The sequence below is a fragment of the Mobula birostris genome, chromosome 1 (assembly GCF_030028105.1).
Source record: "Mobula birostris isolate sMobBir1 chromosome 1, sMobBir1.hap1, whole genome shotgun sequence".
Taxonomy (NCBI): Eukaryota; Metazoa; Chordata; class Chondrichthyes; order Myliobatiformes; family Myliobatidae; genus Mobula; species Mobula birostris.
Genome location: NC_092370.1, coordinates 75,594,760 through 75,613,737, shown reverse-complemented (window position 1 = coordinate 75,613,737; position 18,978 = coordinate 75,594,760). Strand labels below are relative to the sequence as shown.

Here is an 18,978-nt window from a genome sequence, read left to right as displayed (position 1 = left end):
GGCTACCAAGATGGAATATGAGGTGTTGCTCCCCCACCCTGAGAGTGGCTTCATTACGGCAAAAGAAGAGGCAATGGACAGACATGTCAGATCGGGAATGGGGATAGGAATCAAAATGGTTGGCCACCGGGAAATTCCAGTTTTGGTGGATGGAGCAAAGGCGCTTGACAAAATGGTCCCCCAGTTTATATTGCATCTCACCAATGCAGAGGAGGCCCCAACATATTTGCAGGTGGAGTGATGCCTCACCTGGAAGGACTGTTTGAGGCCCTGAATGGAGGTGAGGGAGGAGGTGAGTGGGCAGATGTAGCATTACTGGTGGCCAGGAGGTAGGTTAGTGGAGAGGGATGAATGTGTTTGATAGTAGGATCCTGCGAAAGTTGTGGAGAATGATGTTGGATACAGAGGCTCATGAGGTGGTAGATAAGGACAAAAGGAACTCTACCACTGTTAAGGTGGCAGGAAGGTGTGGTGAGTGAAGATGTCTGGGAAACAGAGGAGATGCAAGTGAGGGCAGTATCAATGGTGAAGGATGGGAAACCTCATTCTTTGAAGGATGACCTCTCTGATGTCCTGGAAAAGAAAGTCTCATCCTGGGAACAGATGCAGCAGAGACGAAGGAACTGAGAAAAGGGACGAGCATTTTTCTTAACAGGAGACAGAGTGGGAAGAGATATAATCGAGATAGCTGTGGGAATTGGTAGGTTTATAAAAGATATTGGTAGACAGTTTCTCTCCAGAGATGGAGAAAGAGAGATCGAGAAAGGAGAGAAAGGCATCAGAAATAGACAAGGTGAATTTAAGGGGAGGGTGGAAGTTGATGAAATTGGTGAGCTTAACATAGGTGCATGAAGCAGCACCAATGCAGTTGTCAGTGTAGTGCAGGAAGAGTAGGGGACCATATCCAGGAAAAGCTTGGAACGTGGACTGTTCCACATAGCCAACAAAACGTTAGGGCCCATGTGGGTGCCCATGGCTAGTCCTTGTGTGTGAAGAAAGTGAGAGAAGCTGAAGGCAAAATTGCTGGAGGTGAAGACTAGTTCTGCCAGATGGAGGAGGGTGGTGAGGGGAACTGGTTGGGTCTTTTGTTGAGAAAGAAGTGGAGAGCTTTAAGGTCTTCTTGATGGGGGATAGAAGTATAGAGGAACTGGACACCCATGTTGAAAATGAGGTGGTCAGGGCCAGGGAATTGAAAGTTATTGAGGAGATCAAGAGCATGTCAAGTGTCGCAGATGTAGATGGGAAGGGATTGAACCAAGGCAATAGAGTGGAGTTGAGGTATGCTGACACAAGTTCAGTGGGACTGGAGCAGGCAGGAACAATGAGTCGACCTAGACAGGCAAGTTTGTGGATCTTGGGTCGGAGTTAGAAACGAGCAGTGTATGGTAAAGGAACAATGAGCTTGGATGGGAGTTCTCCAGAATTGATGAGGTTAATGATGGTGTCAGAGACAATCTTCTAATGGTCCAGAGTGGGGTCCTTTTCAAGAGGTAAGTAAGTGGAGGTGTCTGAGAGTTGCTGCCTGGCTTCAGCAAGATACAGGTCAGCCCACCACACTACAACAGCACCCCCTTTGTCTGCAGGTTTGATGGTAAGGTTGTGATTGGTATTGGTGCTGAGAGAGTGGAGTGCAGTGAGTTCACAGGGGGGTAAGGTTCAAGGAGGAGAGAGGAGCACTGAAGTTGAGCATTCAGTTTATTATCATCACATGTACTAAGGTAGAGTGAGAAACTTGTCTTGCATACTGTCCATACAAATCAGTCCATTACACAGTGCACTGAAGTGGTGGGTAAATTGCCATTGTTGAATCTTGAGGCGTGGATCTTTAGCACCTCCTACCTGATGGCATCGAGAACAGGGCATGGCTCAGATAGTGGGGCCTCCTGATCATGGATGCTATCCTCCTGAGACATCAGCTCTTGTAGACGTCCTCAATGGTGGAGAGCACCCATGAACCTGCTGAATCCACCACTTAGCAGGGTGAAAAGAATTTCTACTCATTATAGTTAACTGACCAGACCACTAGCAATTAAACAGTCTGGTAATCCTGTCATTTGATTGTTAAATGATGTGCAATGGACAGATCGTCATACTTACTCTAAAGTTCCAAACTTTGCAGATGACCATTCATTATCCAAGTGTAGCAACACCGGGAACAGAAGTCCATTGTCCGATAATTGGGCTAACCTCAGCCTCGGTTATACTCCCCTACCAACACCCCTGTAGCATGGATCACTGCCCATAAATCTATCCAAAGTCGTGTTGAGAGCTGCAAGTTCCTCGGACTGAACATCATCAAGTGTGTACTTGTCCAACCACATCAACATCGCAGACAAGGCAGCTCACCACCACCTCAACTTCCTCAGAGACTAAAGAAATTTTGGGCCTCACCAATTTTTATCAATGCACCACAGAAAGCATCCTATCCAGATGCATCATGGCTTGGTTTGGCAACTGCTCTGCCTGGGATCACAAGAAACAGCAGAGAGTTGCAGACATAGTTCAACACATCATGGAAACCAGCTTTCCCTCCATATTAGCTCAGTAAAGACCCCTTCTACTCCCCTTCCCCCCCACCAATATTCCCTCTTCTTCCCCCCTTCCTATCAGACAGAAGATACAAAAGCCTGAAAGTACAAACCACCAAACTCAAGAGCAGCTTTTAATTCCACTGTTATAAGACTCTTGAACAGTCTCCTTGTACAATAGGTGGGCTCTTGTCTACACAATCTGTCTTGTTATGCCCTTGAACCTTAATGTCTTCCTGCTCTTCATTTTCTCTGTGACAGTGCACTTCGTTCTGCTTTCTGCCATTGTTTTCTCTCCTACTACCTCAATGCACTATGGTAATGAATTGATCTGTATGATCAGTTCGTAAAACACAGTTTTTCACTGTACCTCAATAATAAAACATTTACCATTTTATGATTACAGCCAATATTTGAACTTCCACGGCTCTCCAGGTAAGTGATGCCATGCATTCGCGTTGATAATTCTACAAGTCTAAGCAATGTCTGCTCCTGGACAGGAGCTTTAAAACACAATTCCAAGGCAGGCGTAAAACTGACAGATGGAAATAGAAAACCGTTACTCATCACATGTAGGCAGGCTCTCTCTGGATAGGAATGGTTACTTACGTTTACAGGAGGGGAACTGGAAATGCCCAGGCGAACACCTTTCACAGAAGTAACCTTCAAACCCTCTTCGACACAAGCACTGCCCAGTGTTTGGGTCACACACTTGGGGAGACACACCAGCATGGTAACATCGGCACTCTGCAAAATATTAGGTAAGGGTTGAAGCTCTGCAGATAGTGTTAGCTCGCAGAATGCACGCAGTACTTAGACTGAGCACTGCTACATCGCAACCCACCACAATAGAGTAACACCCCAGTTGCGCAGACCCTCAGGACTTTGGTGATGCCACAGTGGGAGATTTTCTGAATTGTTGTATATTACTCTTATTAATACCCCAACACACACTATTTCACATTTTTATTCCCTGCACACAGAACATGGAACAGTACATCACTGGGCAGGCCATTTGGGCCACGATGTTGCGCCAATCTTGATGCCAATTTATACTAAATGTCCTCCTCCTGTATATCATCCAAATCTCTTCAGCCCCATCATACTCGCGTGTCTATGTGAAATCCTCTTAAACTCCATTGAACTGCCTGCTCTATTACTACCACTTGTAACCCATTTCAGGCATCTAGCACTCTGCATAAAATAATGGCATCGGGGGTCGATGTTCAGAATTCAATCCTGGTACTCTGTAAGGAGTTTGTACATCCTCCCCGTGGAATGCTTGGGATTCCTCCAGTTCCTCCCACAGTCCAAAGGTGTAAGGTTGTTTGGTTAGTTGGTCATTGTAAATCGTCCCCTGATTAGACCAGGGTAAAATTGAGGTTTGCCAGGTGGCAAGACTCAATGGGCTCAAAGGGCCTATTTCACACAATATCTCTGAATAAAAACATGCCCTGCACATCACCCTTAAACTTTAACACCCACCCCCCCACAATCTTAAGAGCATGTCCTCTGGTGTTTAACGTTCTACACTGGGGAGAAGGTTCTGTCTGTCTATCATATCTATTCCTCTCATAACTTTAAGTATCTCTATCAGGTCTCCCCTTAGCCTTCGATAGTCTCAGAGAACATAAGTTTGTCCAACTGTTTCTTATAGCTCAAACCCTCTATTCCAGGCAGCATCATGGTAAACTTCTTTTGCACCTTTTCCTCAGTCTCTGCATCCTTCCCCTACTGGTGTGGCCAGAACAGCAAGTGTGGTCAGGCTCAGCTTTTATGTAGCTACAAGGTGTCTTTCTTACTCTTGTGCTCAACACCACTACCAATGAGGGCAAGTGCCCTTCATCACCTTATCCAACTGTGTAGCTATTTGTAGTAAATTACGGAGCTGGACCCCAACATCCCTCTGTACTTCAATGCTGTTTCATTCCAAAGACTCAAAAATTCAAAGCAGAATTATTATCAAAGTAGGAGTACAGAATACAACTCTGAAATTTGTCCTCAGAGCCTCCTAAAATGAGTCCACAGCCTCGCCAATCAATCCTTCTAACCTGGATCGCAAGACTCTTGCACTTTCCTCAACAGAAGCTAACGAAAAGGAGAGGAAGATCGGTCAAACGCAGGCAGACAGCACTGAACACCCACCCATCCTCTGCTCTCATCCTCGTCGACTTTAACCATGCTCAACAACTCAATTAGAGAGAAGCACTGGCTTCCATCATGGACTTGCACCCCATTTCCAGGCTTCGAGGAATCCAGACCGCCACACTCCATTCCAAACCTCACCGAACAGCCTCAGAGACAGCAAAGCACCAGCTCACTCAATCGACCCAAAAACACACCATCAAGATGTAAATCACAGGTTCCAATCACCCGCAGCTTAGAAGTAGAATCATATTTAAAAGAAGAATTAAAAGAAGTAGCTTAGTGAACTGTCTGCAGGGCATTGCCATTGATCACATTGTTTGCTGGCGCCATCTTGAAGTACCAGCTGACTTAGTTTCAATAAGCACTTTTACGCATGATCTGCATATTAACAATGTCTGCTAGTGGATCCAGATTCTAGGATAATGAATGGACAAAAGAGACCTTAAAAATGGCATCATATATAAAATTAATAGATGTACGTCGGTTAGCGATTTTTTGGTAAAACAAAACCTACTCAAAATGAAAACAAAACATTTCAAAACACTTCTATTCCTCTTCAAGTACCTGAGAAATGGAGCCCGCTTCAGGAGCCTCTCAGTTCCTGTTGAAATCTACCATTTTATTGGGCACTGCTCAGGTCTTGTAAACAGGGAACCAGACTAACTGAACTGGTATATAAAAAAACCACAGATCGAAGTTTACTTGAAAAACTCACTTGCAGCAGCATCACAGGCACAGACCATCAGATAAGCAGCACTCTCAAGAAAAATGTAAATTAACCAGCACTCCAGAGAATACAACCCAAGTTTATCCAGCCTCTCGTGATAGCACATGCCCTCTAAACCAGGCAGCATCCTGGTAAACCTCTTCTGCACCCTCTCCAAAGCCTCAACATCCTTCCTATAGTGGGGCAACCAGAACCATATGCAATACACCAGATGTGGCCTCAGCAGAGTTTTTATAAAGTTGCAACATAACCTCATGACTTTTGAACTCAATGCCTCGATTAACAAAAGCAAGCATTCCATAAGCTTTCTTAACCACCCCAGTGACCTGTGTAGGCACTTTCAAGAAGTTATGAACTTGGATCCCAAGATCTCTCTGCTCAGCAACACTGTTAAGAATCTTGCCCCTGCATTTGCCCTAACAAGGTGCAACACCTCACATTTATCTGGATTAAACTCCATCTGCCATTTCTCACCCCATATCTATAACCGATCTATATGTGCTGTATTTTGGCCAATCTTCTACACTATCCACAACTCCACTAATGTTGGTATCATCCATAAGTTTACTAATGCCCCCTCCCACCTACATTTTCATCCAGGTCATTTATATACATCAAAAGCAGCAGAGGTCCCAGTACAGATCCCTGCGGAACTCCACTAATTATATCAAAGTATGTACTGCATACAAACTTATGTATGTATAATAAATGTGCTTTGAACTTGATTTTGACTTGAATGTCTTTCAGTCCAGATGAAGGGTCTCAATTCGAAATGTCAACTATCCACGTTCCCCCAGCACCCCAGCACCACCCCACACATGCTGCTTGAACCATTGACTGCCTCCAGCATCTATCTGGTGCTCCAGATTCCAGCATCTACAGACTTGTCTCCTGGTTCTTAAACTCCAACCTTCTTCACAATATAGGCCAAAATGCCACTTACCTTCTCAACTACTTGTTGGACCTGCCTGCTATATTTAAAATCACAACTGTGATCTACTAATGAAGTGATCAGACTGGCCCCAAGATTGCATTGTCTCCTGTTCCTATTTCAGATGATCTGGTAGTGAGCTCTGAACCAGTAGGTACGTAATTGGAAAACCGCATGCAGAAAGAATCCTCATAGTTTTATTAATTTCATGCAGACATTCTGATTTTCAAAAGCAAAGAAGTGTGAAGCACAGCCTTAGTATTGCAACTGAGTCACATGGGCCCTATAAGGGGGCACACTGACTTTAGCTGGGAGGCTGTGAACAATTAGCACAAGGTCCTGGCTCACCACATGGGGCTGCCGGATCGACAATATGGAAATGAAAGATGAAAGCCATGGCGGATATCCAATGTAAAGGTTTTATCATCTATTTGTTTGCGGTGTATATTTATCATTGGCAGTGCTACCATGAGGAGGCAGCCGGATGAGACATGGAGCCAAACAGCATGGAGAAAGGCTCTTCAGCCCCACACGTTCATGCTGACCATGGTGCACATGCAGCTATATGTATTTCTGGTCCATGTCCCTCTGAACTCCTCCTTTCCATACACAGATCCAAATAGTTTTTTGAATGCTGCTATTAGGTCAGGAGTCTTGTATAAACTAGTCTGGGTAAGGAGATCAGATATTGTTCTCTGTAGAAAAGTGTGCAGAAAAGATTTGTGAGGATGTTGCCAGGAGTGAAGGAGCCTGAGTTACAGGGAGAGGTTGGCTAGGCTTAGTCTTTATTCTTTATTCATTTATTCAGAAAACACGGGGGCAAAGATTCAGGATTTAAAAGGCTCCTAAGGGGTGGTTCACATGGAGGGTATGAGAGTATCTGGAACTGTCAGGCCTGCTCAGGCAGTCACCACCCAGCTAACAGGAGTCACTTTCTACTCAGTTCCAACTCATCACCTGCAGCCTACTTAAACCCAGCTCTCAGCCACAGTCCTTCTTCACCCATCAAACCAGCCAGCCTCAGCCAGTTGCTCCTAGCCTTCAGTTACCTGGTTGTCTTGTTGTGTTAAGTATCCATTCTCTCACTTGTTTTGTGCCTCCTCCCACCCCCCCCCCCACCCCCGTGGCTTGTTATTTTGCAGTTTATTATTTTTATGTGATCACTCATCGCTAAATCGTCTCTGCCACTCTACATTTGGGTCAAACCTCCTCTAAGTTTCCTGTCAGGATGGGTGAACGAGTGATTGTCCCCCAGAGTTTACTCACTTCCCCTTTGCCAACATGAGCTCACGATCCAGAGGCAGCAGGAAACCATTAACCATCTGCTCACCCCTCTCAATTAATTCTCCATCTTGTTGCAGCAACACTAGTCAACCTCCTTCCTCATAGCCCTGGATTCCAGTCCTCAAAATCTTCGATGGAACTCCAACCCGCTGCCACAACTTCCTGTCCCAGTGCATCGTGCACTTCGAGCTCCAGCCATCTCTGTATTTTATACACCGAGCCAAAATTGCATTCATCATTCCTCTCCTGACTGGACGAGCTCTGACCTGGGCTGCCACTAACTGAGACAATAAAACCACCATCTGCAATAAATATGAGGAATTCACTGCTGAGATGTCTTGTCTTGTTCATACTGCACCAACCACTGCCACTGGGCTATAAACATGCAGGAGCAATGTGTGGTTAAGTGCCTTGCTCAAGGACACACCAGCCTGCCTCAGCTGAGGCTCGAACTCGCCACCTTCAGACCACTAGTTCAAAGCCTTAACCACTTGGCCACGCGCCAGGTTTACAGCCATCCAGGATGTGGAAAGGGTGCAGCGGATTGCATACTTCCCTGTGTCAGGGCTTGCACTCAATGCTGAATTACACAGTGGAATTCAGGACCCTTGCAATGGAGCACAGCTGGAATGCAGAAGGTCTGCTGGCTTATTACCATCACAGCTACCCCAAAGTGCTTGAAAGACAAGATGTGTACCCGGGAGATGCCTAACAACCTCGAATGTCTCACCACTCTGGCCCTCCGTGTTGACATCCCTCTTCTGGAATGATTCTCCAGATCACCAGCCGGATCCCCAGTACAACAGACTGGCCAACCCAACCTACGTCAGGATTCAGACTGGCCAACTCAACCTACATCAGGCTCACTGGGCCCTCTTCTTTGAGCAATTCAACTTCACCATCTCCTAATGGCCCAGCTCCAAGATCACCAAGGTGAATGCCCTGTCATGACAGTTCAACCCAGTGAAAACAGAAATCAACTATTAGCCCATCATTCCATCCTCGACCCTATCGACTGGGATCTTGACATCCAGGTCAGCCAGGTCCTACAGCACAAGCCTGCTCTGGCCGATGCACCTGACAACCACACGTACATGCTGATGACCTTGTGTGGGCCCACTCCTCACCCTTCCGGCCATTCAGGTGCATAACAGACCAAGTATTTTCTGCGACCTGGTTCTGATGGCTCAGCGTGATCGCAGATCTGCATTAGTTCGTCGCACCTGTCCTCAATGTGCCCAGACCAACCCTCCAACCAATGGTCGCCGGGGCCCCTGTAGACCCTACCGGTCCCTCGGCACCTGTAGTCCCTTATCATCATGGGTTTGCACCTTCCGCCATGGTGATCATGACAGTGGTGGACCAGCTCACTTCATTGCCCTCCCCAAACTTCTGTCAGCCACTGAAATGGCAGATCGGATTCTCCAATATGTAGTTTACCTCCAGGATATTGTGTTGGGCCAGGACTCACAACTCATTTCTGGCTTCTGGCAAGCCTTCTGCTCCATCATCTACACTTCAGTGAGTCTGTAATCTGCCCATCAACCGCAGACCAACAATCAGTCAGAAGGAACCAAACAGCAAATGGAGAGGTTTCTGCAATGTTTCACATGGAAGAAGTGTCTGCCCTCTGCAAGGGTATATCACCGTTTGAAGTACTTATGGCTACCAAGCCCCGTTGTTCCCTGCAGAGGAGACAACGGTGGAGAACCCGTCCACCAGAGCCCTGGTTTGCTGCCCCTGGAATGCTTGGAAGAGGGCTTGGAGAACCATCCAGGCCAGCTGCTGGCAGCACCCAGCTAGACGATGCTGGTTTGGGGACCATGTCTGGCAGTCCACCCAAGATCTCCCACAAGCTTCTACCCCGGTTCATCAGTCCCTTCAAGATCACCCATAGCATCAAGTCTTACCAGTTCCAGTTGCCACCGTCCCTCAGGAGCACACCTACCTTCCACATGCCCTGCCTCAAGCCTGTCGTCCATGGACCACTCGACCCACCCGAGCCTGCACTTCCAGATGGTGGAAGGTGATCCAGTGTGCATCACGTGCCGGTAGATGGACTCACGTTGCCATACACAGGATGTGCAGTATCTAGTCAACTGGGAAGGGAACGGCCTGGTGGAGAGGTCATTGAGGAGTTCCACCGGACTCATCCGAATCGTCCTTGGCCATTGGGTGTCAGCTGTGGAAGGGGGTTCCTGTCAGGCCTGCGAAGGCAGGCACCTCCAGGTCTCCACCCAGCTAATAGGATTCACCTGCCACTCATTTCAAACTCACCACCTGCAGCCTATCTAAACCCCGGTATCAGCCACGGTCCTTGTTCACCCATTGAACCAACTGAGCTGGGGGGAGCCGATGGGAATATGTTTCTGATTCATTTACTTAGAGTTGATGGCTCAAAATACATAGATAGGAGAGGTGTAAAGGGCGATGGACCAAATGCAAATGAAACTAGTTTGCAGTCAGCATGCCACCAGTTGGGCCGAAGGGCCTGTTTCCATGGTATATGACTCTATGGCTCTACCACTCCATTTGTCGAAATACTTGAATTCAAGTTCCCCATTGACCCATTTATAAACATAGAAATTAGATCACCAATTAAATGTCTGTTTTCAATGGTCCATGACGTTCCACTTTGGAATGTGTAGACAGGATAAAAGGTCAACATTGACATGGTGGGCTGAAGGGCCTGTTTCTGGAGAGCAGGAGACTATTCAGTTGCAGTGGGTAACTATAACGTGGCTTACCTGAACCTAACCAGTGATTCTGTTATTCTTTCTCTTCTTTTTATTACGAAGGAACTAATAGATCCAGTTTTGGAAGGTTAGAGGCACCTTTGAAGTCTTTAGTAGATCCAACATCTAAACCTTGATCTGTATGTACATCATACATCATTTTGCAGGACAGAAATTCAGATTCCCATTGTGCTCTGTGTTAGAACACAGAAATAGAATACAGTGCAAGAACAGGCCTCTCAGCCCACAATGTTTGTGCTGAACACAATGCCAAATTAAACTGAATCCCTTCTGTCTGCACATGATCCATATCCCTCCATGTTCATTTGTCTATCTAACATCATGACATCATCTCAAAGCCACCAGGCTTGATGTTTAAGGCTTTGTGTCTTTGGCCTTCCCACCAGACTCAGAGAATCTCTGAGTCATACAGCACAAAAAATAGGCCCTTTGTCCCACTATGTCCAGGTTCACCTTTCGTTCCATCTACATTAACCTCATTTGCCCACATTAGCACCTTATCATTCTTTACTTTGCCTATTTAAGTGTCACCTCTGGCACTGAGTTCCAGATATCAACCACACTGTAAAGTTATTTCTCTTTATCTGTTTAAAAAGTCAATCTAATCAGATGGCATGGTGGCTTGCAACCTCTTACATAAGTGCATGTACTTACGTTGGCAGTGTTTCCCGTAGTATCCTGCAGTACAGTGCATGCAATAGGGGCCCGTGTACTGAGGTTTGCACTCACAGCGTTGGGTGTCAGGATTCACATAGCAGGTGTTCCCAACAGTGCCCTGGACATTACACCTACAACCTGGAGGAAACAAAAGGCAACGAGTTGGAAATCAAAACTTCAGGAACAATGCAAAGATGGTAGTCTGTGTACTCTGATACCATGCACTCCAAAGCACTTCAGTATTGTACCTCATGTTCTTTTGAAGCCAGGATAAGATTGCACTTGTTCTTAACTTTCATGTTCCATCATGTTCTCATGAATTAGAAATTTATTTTCACACACAGTGAGTTTCTAATCTCGACAATCTGTGGTAGAATCTATTTAGGTTTATAAATTCTCAAAAAGAAGCAGAGAAGACTGTAAACATTCAGTAGGGTGGGTCAGGCAGCAGTTTTTACTTAGGTACATGTGTGTTCATTTCCATGCATCACTGAGGACCCTCACCATCCGTAAATTGCCCTCTTCTCATTACTGATATTTGAAATGAGGTACAGGAGCCTGAAGGCCCACACTCAAAAATTCAGAAACAGCTTTTCCCCTCCACCAACAAATTTCTGAACAGACCATAAACACATGAACACTACCTCTTCGTTCCTTTTTTTTGTACTATTCATTTATTTTCTGAAACACAGTAACTTAGCGTCCTCTGATTGGAGCTGACGAGAACCTTTGAAACCTTTGCTCTACTTCCCTGACAAATCTTCCCCTATCCAGTACTGAAGTATCGATTTTTTAAAAATTCATTTACGGGATGTGGGCATTGCCAGCTAAGCCAGCATTTATTGCCCATTCCTAGTTGCCCAGCCACGGTATCGTTGGGAAGATGTCAGTCTTGGGTTAGAAAATGTTATTTAGCTGGTGAGTTAGGCAGAGCAGTAGCAAGTGGAATGCAATCATGATAAGTGTGAAGTGATGCATTTTGGAGAGAGTCTTACAAGGATTTGAAAAATACCGCATACAATAAGGCCCTAGGGAGTACCAAGGGACAGAGGGACCTTGGCGTACAAGTCCATAGATCTTTGAATGTTGCAGCACAGGTAGGTAGTGTGGTGAAAGGTGAAGAAGGCATGAATGATGCTTGGAGACAAAGGAGACTATTTACAAATTTGGCTCCAGTTCCACAATTTTTAAAAAAATCTTAAAAAATTTAAACTTTGTAGTTTAATTTACCGAAATTACTTTTTTAAGCCTTCTTTAAGTGATCCAATTTTTTTTACTTTGGAAAAATAAAGGTATTAATTCTTTTTTGGATTTATTTAAAGAAGATAGATTGATGTCTTTTGAACAATTAATTGATAAATATTCTCTTTCATACTCACACTTTCTGCAATACCTTCAAGTTAGATATTTTTTACGGAAATATTTAAGTAATTTTCCTTACATATTGGAGGCTGACCTGTTAGATACTATTATGAGTATGAATCCTTTGATTAAGGGGTCTTTTGGAAGAATTTATAATTTATTATTACAATGGGATAAGCATCCTTTATCTAAGATTAAACAGGGTTGGGAAAAGGAACTAAATTTGACTTTTATGACGGAGGATTGGATGCGGATATTGAAGTTGGTTAACTCTTCTTCAGTTTGTGCCAGCCATTCATTGATTCAATTTAAAATTGTACATCATTATCATTTGACAAAGGAGAGACTTTCTAAAATCTTTCCTAATGTTGATAGTCATTGTGATAGATGTAAAACTGAGATAGCTACACTGACACATATGTCTTCGTCTTGTTCTATATTGGAACAGTTCTGGAAGTCGGTTTTTTCAACATTTTCTAAAGCACTTAAAATTAATTTACAACCTAATAAATTAACTGTGCTTTGTGGAATAGTTCCTCAAAATATTCATGGTATTTCTGTGTCTGACCAACATGTTATTGCATTTGTTACACTGATAGCTAGGAGGGCCATTTTGTTGAAGTGGAAGGATACATCAGCTCCCACTTTGTCACAATGGTTCTCTCAAGTGATGCTATGTCTTAGTTTGGAGAAAATTGGAAGACGAACCTTTGAACCTTTATTTGATTTTGAGAAAAGATGGGGCTCATTTGCTCGTTATTATCATTTGAGTTAATTGATATAATTTTTCCATGATCTAATTATAAATTTTTTTAGTATATTTTCTTTTCTTGCTGGTGGTTTGATGTTTATTTTTAGAAGCTTTTTGTATGACGCATGGCTCCGGGGTTGTACACCTAATGGGTTCTTTTTTTTCTCTCACTTTTCTGCTTAGTAGGTTATCATAAATTTTTTTTTTCAATCTTTAAGATAATGTTCTTTTTGAGGCATTGCAAGTGTTGTTACTTCGATGTACTCATGTTATTTTTCCTGTATATAACAATAAAAAGATTTGAAAAGAAAAAAAAAGAAAGAGACTGCAGATGTTCAAATCTGAAGCAACAATTAATCTGCTGGGGAACTCAACAAGTTGAACAGCATCTGTGGGGGGTGGGGGGGGAAGGAATTTAGGCTTCGAGTGTTCAGCAGTGGACCAAGCACACAACCCTGGAGGTCATCCGTGTTGAGAATGATGGGGAGGGAGGAGCAATTGGGCATCTGACTATCTAAGGTCAATTGGTAGGATGTCCAACATCCAGCTGCACAGTGGTGTATTTAAACTGAGGAGTAGGAGTTTGTTCACCAAGGTCTGTGGGAAATCTAGAAACGGCATTCTGACATGAGTGTCCGAGGTGTGTCAAGGCCAGGTGCTTGACAGATGCTTTGGCATCAGTTTTACAGCAGTTCTGTCAGCAAGCATGTTGGTGAGTGTTCAATGTGGCAGGAATGGTGTTTTTGATATGTGCCATTACCAGCAATTCAAAACACTTCATGGTGATTAGCGTCAGTGCCACTGGACAGTAGTCAGTTAGTTCTGAAGATGTAGATTTCTTTGGTACAAGGATGATGGTGGCTCATTTGAAGCACGTGGGGGGAGCAGCCTGGATGAGTGAACTGCTGAAGATGTCCATGAAGAATATACGTAAATAGAGGGTTACAGCAAGGATCTTGGGTTTAACACGAACGAACACTGGACAGGTTACAACTGGAACACTGTGCACATTGCTGGTTGGCTCTCTATTGGAAGCAGGTGATTCCACTAGGGAGGAGATTCGCAAAGATGCCAGTTTGGATGGATCCTTTCAGCTAGAAGGGAAGACTGGGTTTGTCTGGTAATCTCACAATATTTGTAAAGTACCTAGATGTTCATTTGAATCACCAGTAAGTCCACAGACCAGGTACTGGTAAATGGGATAATGATATCTGGGTACTTGATGTTCGGCATGGATACCAGAGCAGAAATATTGGACCAGAGCAAAATTTGCTGCAATTCCTTTTCACATTTACCTGATCCCTGTTTACATTTGGATGCATTCATTTTTAAAGAAGCCCCATCCAAATATTAACAATAACAGCGACTTTAGAAGGCAATGCTTAATTAATAGCAAAATTGTTGGAAATCTTAAACACAGGATGAGGCTTTCCTTTTCAAGACATCAGAGATGGCCCTCCTTCTTCAAAGTGTACAAGATAGGACACACACAATGAATGATGTGGAGTGTCGAGGAGCAGAGGTACATCGGCGTTCAAGGAGGACACACTGCGTATGGTGTATCCCTTCTTTCACCATTGATGCTGCCCTCACCCGCATCTCCTCCATTTCCTGGACATCCGCACTCACCCTATCTTCCCACTGGTTAGAGTTCCTCCAGTCCTTACCTACCACCGCATGAGCCTCCGTATCCAACATGTCATTATCCACAATGTTTGCCATCTCCAACGGGATCCCACCACCAAACAGATGTTTACTTCCCCTCCCCCCAACTCTCTGCTTTCTGAAGGGACTTCTCCCTCTGTGATTCCCTTGCCTACCCCGACTAATCTCTCTCCCAGCACTTGTCCTTGCAAACGCCCCAAGTGCTACACCTGCCCACTCACCTCCACTCAGTGCCCAAGGCAGTCCTTCCAGGTGAGGCAATACTTCACCTGTGAGTCTGCTGAGGTCGTCTATTGTGCATGGTGTTCCTGATCCAACCTACTCTATACTGGTGCGACCCATTGTATATTGGGGGGGGGGGGGTGCTGCTTTGTCAAATAACTCTGCTCCATCCACCTAAAGCGGAACTTCCCAGTGACCCATCATTTTAATTCCCACTCCCATTCCATCATGTCGGTCCATGGCCTCCTCTTATGCCATGATGAAGCCACCCTCAGGGTGGAGGAGCAACACCTTATATTCCGTTTGGGTAGTCTTCAATCTGATGGCACGAATATCAATTTCTCTTACCAATTAAAAAAAATTCCATCCTCCTTCTCTCTTTTTTCTATTCCCCCTTCTGGCCTTTCACCTTTTCTCCTGCCTATTACCTCCCCTGGGCCTTTCCACCTCCCCTTTCTCCTATAGTCCACTCTCCTCTCCTATCAGATTCCTTCATCTCCAGCCCTTTACCTTTCCCACCTACCCAGCAACACCCATCACCTTCCAGCTAGCCTCCTTCCCCTTCCCCCATCTTTTCATTCTGGTACCTTCCTGTTTCCTTTACAGTCCTAATGAAGGGTCTCAGCCCAAAACACCAACTATTTATTCATTTCTATAGATGCTGTCTGATCTGCTGAGATCCTCCAGTATTTTGTGTGTGTTGGCAAACTGCTTAGCTGCAAAATGTAATTTAATCTTCTTCATGTAATGAATGATGTCATTTAACCCCACACTGTGAATATTATTTTACTTCATGGAAAATTAAACTACTACTCCTGTGGATAAGCAAGGCAAGGAGGAACAACACATGAGTCCACAGACTCACATGTCTTCACAAGTCCAAAGGTGTTAACAGGAATTAATAAATAGAAATGCCTTGCTCAGTTAACTCTCTCCCTGCCACAGTCTGTTGTGAGATTATATCTAGTAGCACTAAAGACGCACTGAGCTCTTGCAGGTAAGATAGGAGTAACACAAAGTACTGCAGATCAACCTGGAGAAGTGTGATGTGACACACACAGGCGGAGTTCATCCATAGATCTACAAAAGTTGATAGTGTGGTTAAGGAGATGTAGGGTGTGCTGGCCTTCATTGTCGGGGGATTGAGTTCAAGAGCCGTGAGATAATGTTGCAGCTCTATAAAACTCTGGTTAGACCACACTTGGAATATGGTGTTCAGTTCTGGCCACCTCACTTGGAAGTATGTGGAAGCTTTAGAGAGGGAGCAGAGGATACTTACCAGGATGCTGCCTGGATTAAAGAGCATGTCCTATGAGGAAAGGTTGAGTGAGCTAAGGCGTTTCTCTTTGGAGCAAAGGAGGATAAGAGAGGTGACTTGACAGAGGTGTACAAAATGATAAAAGGCATTGATAGAGTGGACAGCCAGAGGCATTCTCCCAGGGTGGAAATATGAAAGATGGTGAATCTGTGGAGGCCAAGTCATTGGGTAGAATCAAAAACAGAGGTTGATGGATTAATGGGGTATTAAGGGTTACAGGAAGAAGGCAGGAGGACAGGGTTGAGAGGGATAATTGAATGGCAGAGCAGACTCAATGGACTGAATGGCCTAATTCTGCTCCTACGTCATATGATCTCATGGAGAGAGCATAACTTTAAGGTGATTGGAGGAAAGTATAGGGAAAGGGATGTCATGGGAGATAGGTGTTCTATACAGTGTGGTGGATGCATGGAACACACTGCCAGAGATGGAGGTAGAGGCAGATATATCAGGGATATTTAATAGATTCTTAGATAGGCACCTGGGTGAAAGTAAAACGGAGGGCTATGTAGAGTGAAGGATTAGATTCATTTTAAAGGCTAAAGGGTCGTCACAACGCCGTGGGCTGAAAGGCCTGTACTGTGCTGAACTGTTCTATGTTCTATGTTCACTGGAGGAACTCAGAATGATCAATGGAGGGAAATGGACAACAATGTTTTGGGATGAGATCCTTCATCACTCTGCTAGCCTCCCCAGATGCTGCTTGACCCAGTGAGTTTCTCCTGCGTTTTGTGCGTTGCTCCAGATTCCAGTGTCTGTGACCTCTTGCGTCTCCAGTGAGACAGTAGAGCCCGTCCTGACACAGTATTCACCAAAGGTTTGGCTGCTCGTGCTGAATATAAATTGTAATTACTCACTGTAGTGAGGTCCAGGTGTTGGGACCATGGTAACCGGACGGGGTGTGGTGTAAAATGGACCCCCTGAAAGAACAAAGGTTCATCGTTGATTAGGTTAACACAGAACACACAAGACGACAGGGACAGGAATCGGCCACCGAATTCCCAGCACTGGCACCCCATTCATTATGACTGTGGCTGATTTGCTCCTCGCTTCAACATACAGCCCTTACTCAATTCCCCATCTTTCCAAACACACACAGTCTAAGTGTCTGGCAAAAGAACTCTGTGAGGAGTGTGTGTTGTTCAGAGAGAGGGAGGAAGTATCATTGTCACAGGGAAAGAGGACAGGGGTGCCTCAGGAGTGAAATTTGCAAAGACCCTTGCACTTTACTATTTTCCTGCACAGCACTCTCTCTGTAACGGTAACACCATTCCCCCTGCTGTTGTTTTCTATTTGAGATTGTGTGACCTAAGCCCAAGAAATTATTTTTATTTAGAGTTACAGCATGATAACAAGCCCTTCTGACCCAACGAGCACATCCCACCCAATTACACCCACGTGATCAGTAACCTACTAACCCACACGTCTTTGGAATGTGGGAGAGATCGCAGCACCCGGAGGAAACCAATGCAGTCACCGGAAAGATGGACAAACTCCTTACAAGCAGAGGCAGAATTGAATCTGGGTCACTGGCTCTGTAACAGCACTGTGTTAACTGCTGTGCTTCCGTATCACCCCACTTATACCGTTTGTGGCCCTGAAATACAGAACGATCTGTGTGGATGGCACCCAGACAAAAGCTTTTCACTGTATCCAGGTGTATGTGATAATAATTATCCATTGCCAGTCATGAAAGACAGCCACTAGTAAATCCAGGAGAAGCTTCTTTAACAAGAATTGGCTGGAATGTTGAACTCACTCCCACCAGGAATGGTACAGGGGAAGAGCAGAAAGTGTGCGTAATTAGGTTAAACATCTTTGAGGAGGAAGGACAGTAGAGCAGGGAAGGGTTAGGCCGAATATTAACTCCAACATGGGGTGAAAGTCCTTCCCACCACACTGCCTGTTTCCACAGTTTGTCCTGGATTTCAGTTAGTACTTGGCCACACACAGAGGTCCAAGGCCAAGTGGACACTGATCCCCAGCGGGCCCATCTCCAGTTGTGTGTCTGTGCACGGCAGACAGGCACGGATTACCTGTGTGACCCTGCATATCATACCCCAGAGAGCGGCTGATGTAAGAACCACCAGATCTCGTCCATGTTAACACTACCCCTGGTTCTGAGGAAGGAGAAAAAGGAAGGAACACCTCAGAGTCATTTTTCTTGGGAATTTATAATTGGTTTATTATTATCATATGTACTAAGATAGAGTGAAAAGATTTTGTTTGTGTGCCATCCATACAGATCACTTCATTACAACAGCACATTGAGGAAATACAAGGAAAACAATAACAGAACGCAGAGTAAAGTGCGACAATTACAGAAAAAGTGCAGTGCAGGCAGACAATATCAGGCAAGGCCATAACAAGGTAGATTGCAAGATCAAGAGTCCATTTCATCGTTCAATGGTCTTATAAGAGTGGGATGGAAGTTGTTGTTGAGCCTGGTGGTACATGCTTTCAAACTTTGGTAACTTTTCCCCGTTAGGAGGGAAGAAAAGAAAGAATGTCCAGAGTGGGTGGGGTCTTTGATTATTTGGGCTGCTTTCCCAAGGCAGCGAGATGTAGACAAAGTCCGCGGAGGGAAGGCTGATTTCCGTGATGTGCTGAGCTGTGTCCAAAAATCTAT

At 44.9% G+C, this 18,978-nt stretch overlaps 1 protein-coding gene across 2 annotated transcripts in view; it reads right to left on the bottom strand.

The window, feature by feature from the left end:
- LOC140197350 (laminin subunit alpha-3-like) overlaps positions 1-18,978 on the bottom strand; it is a 320,231-nt gene that overhangs the window by 208,542 nt on the left and 92,711 nt on the right. For both annotated transcript variants that reach the window (XM_072257303.1, XM_072257312.1), the window contains exons 11-13: positions 17,207-17,269; positions 11,029-11,169; positions 3,138-3,275 (exon numbers count right to left, since the gene is read on the bottom strand). In XM_072257303.1, coding sequence (XP_072113404.1) covers positions 3,138-3,275; positions 11,029-11,169; positions 17,207-17,269 — 342 coding nt within the window. The remainder of the gene's footprint in view (positions 1-3,137; positions 3,276-11,028; positions 11,170-17,206; positions 17,270-18,978) is intronic.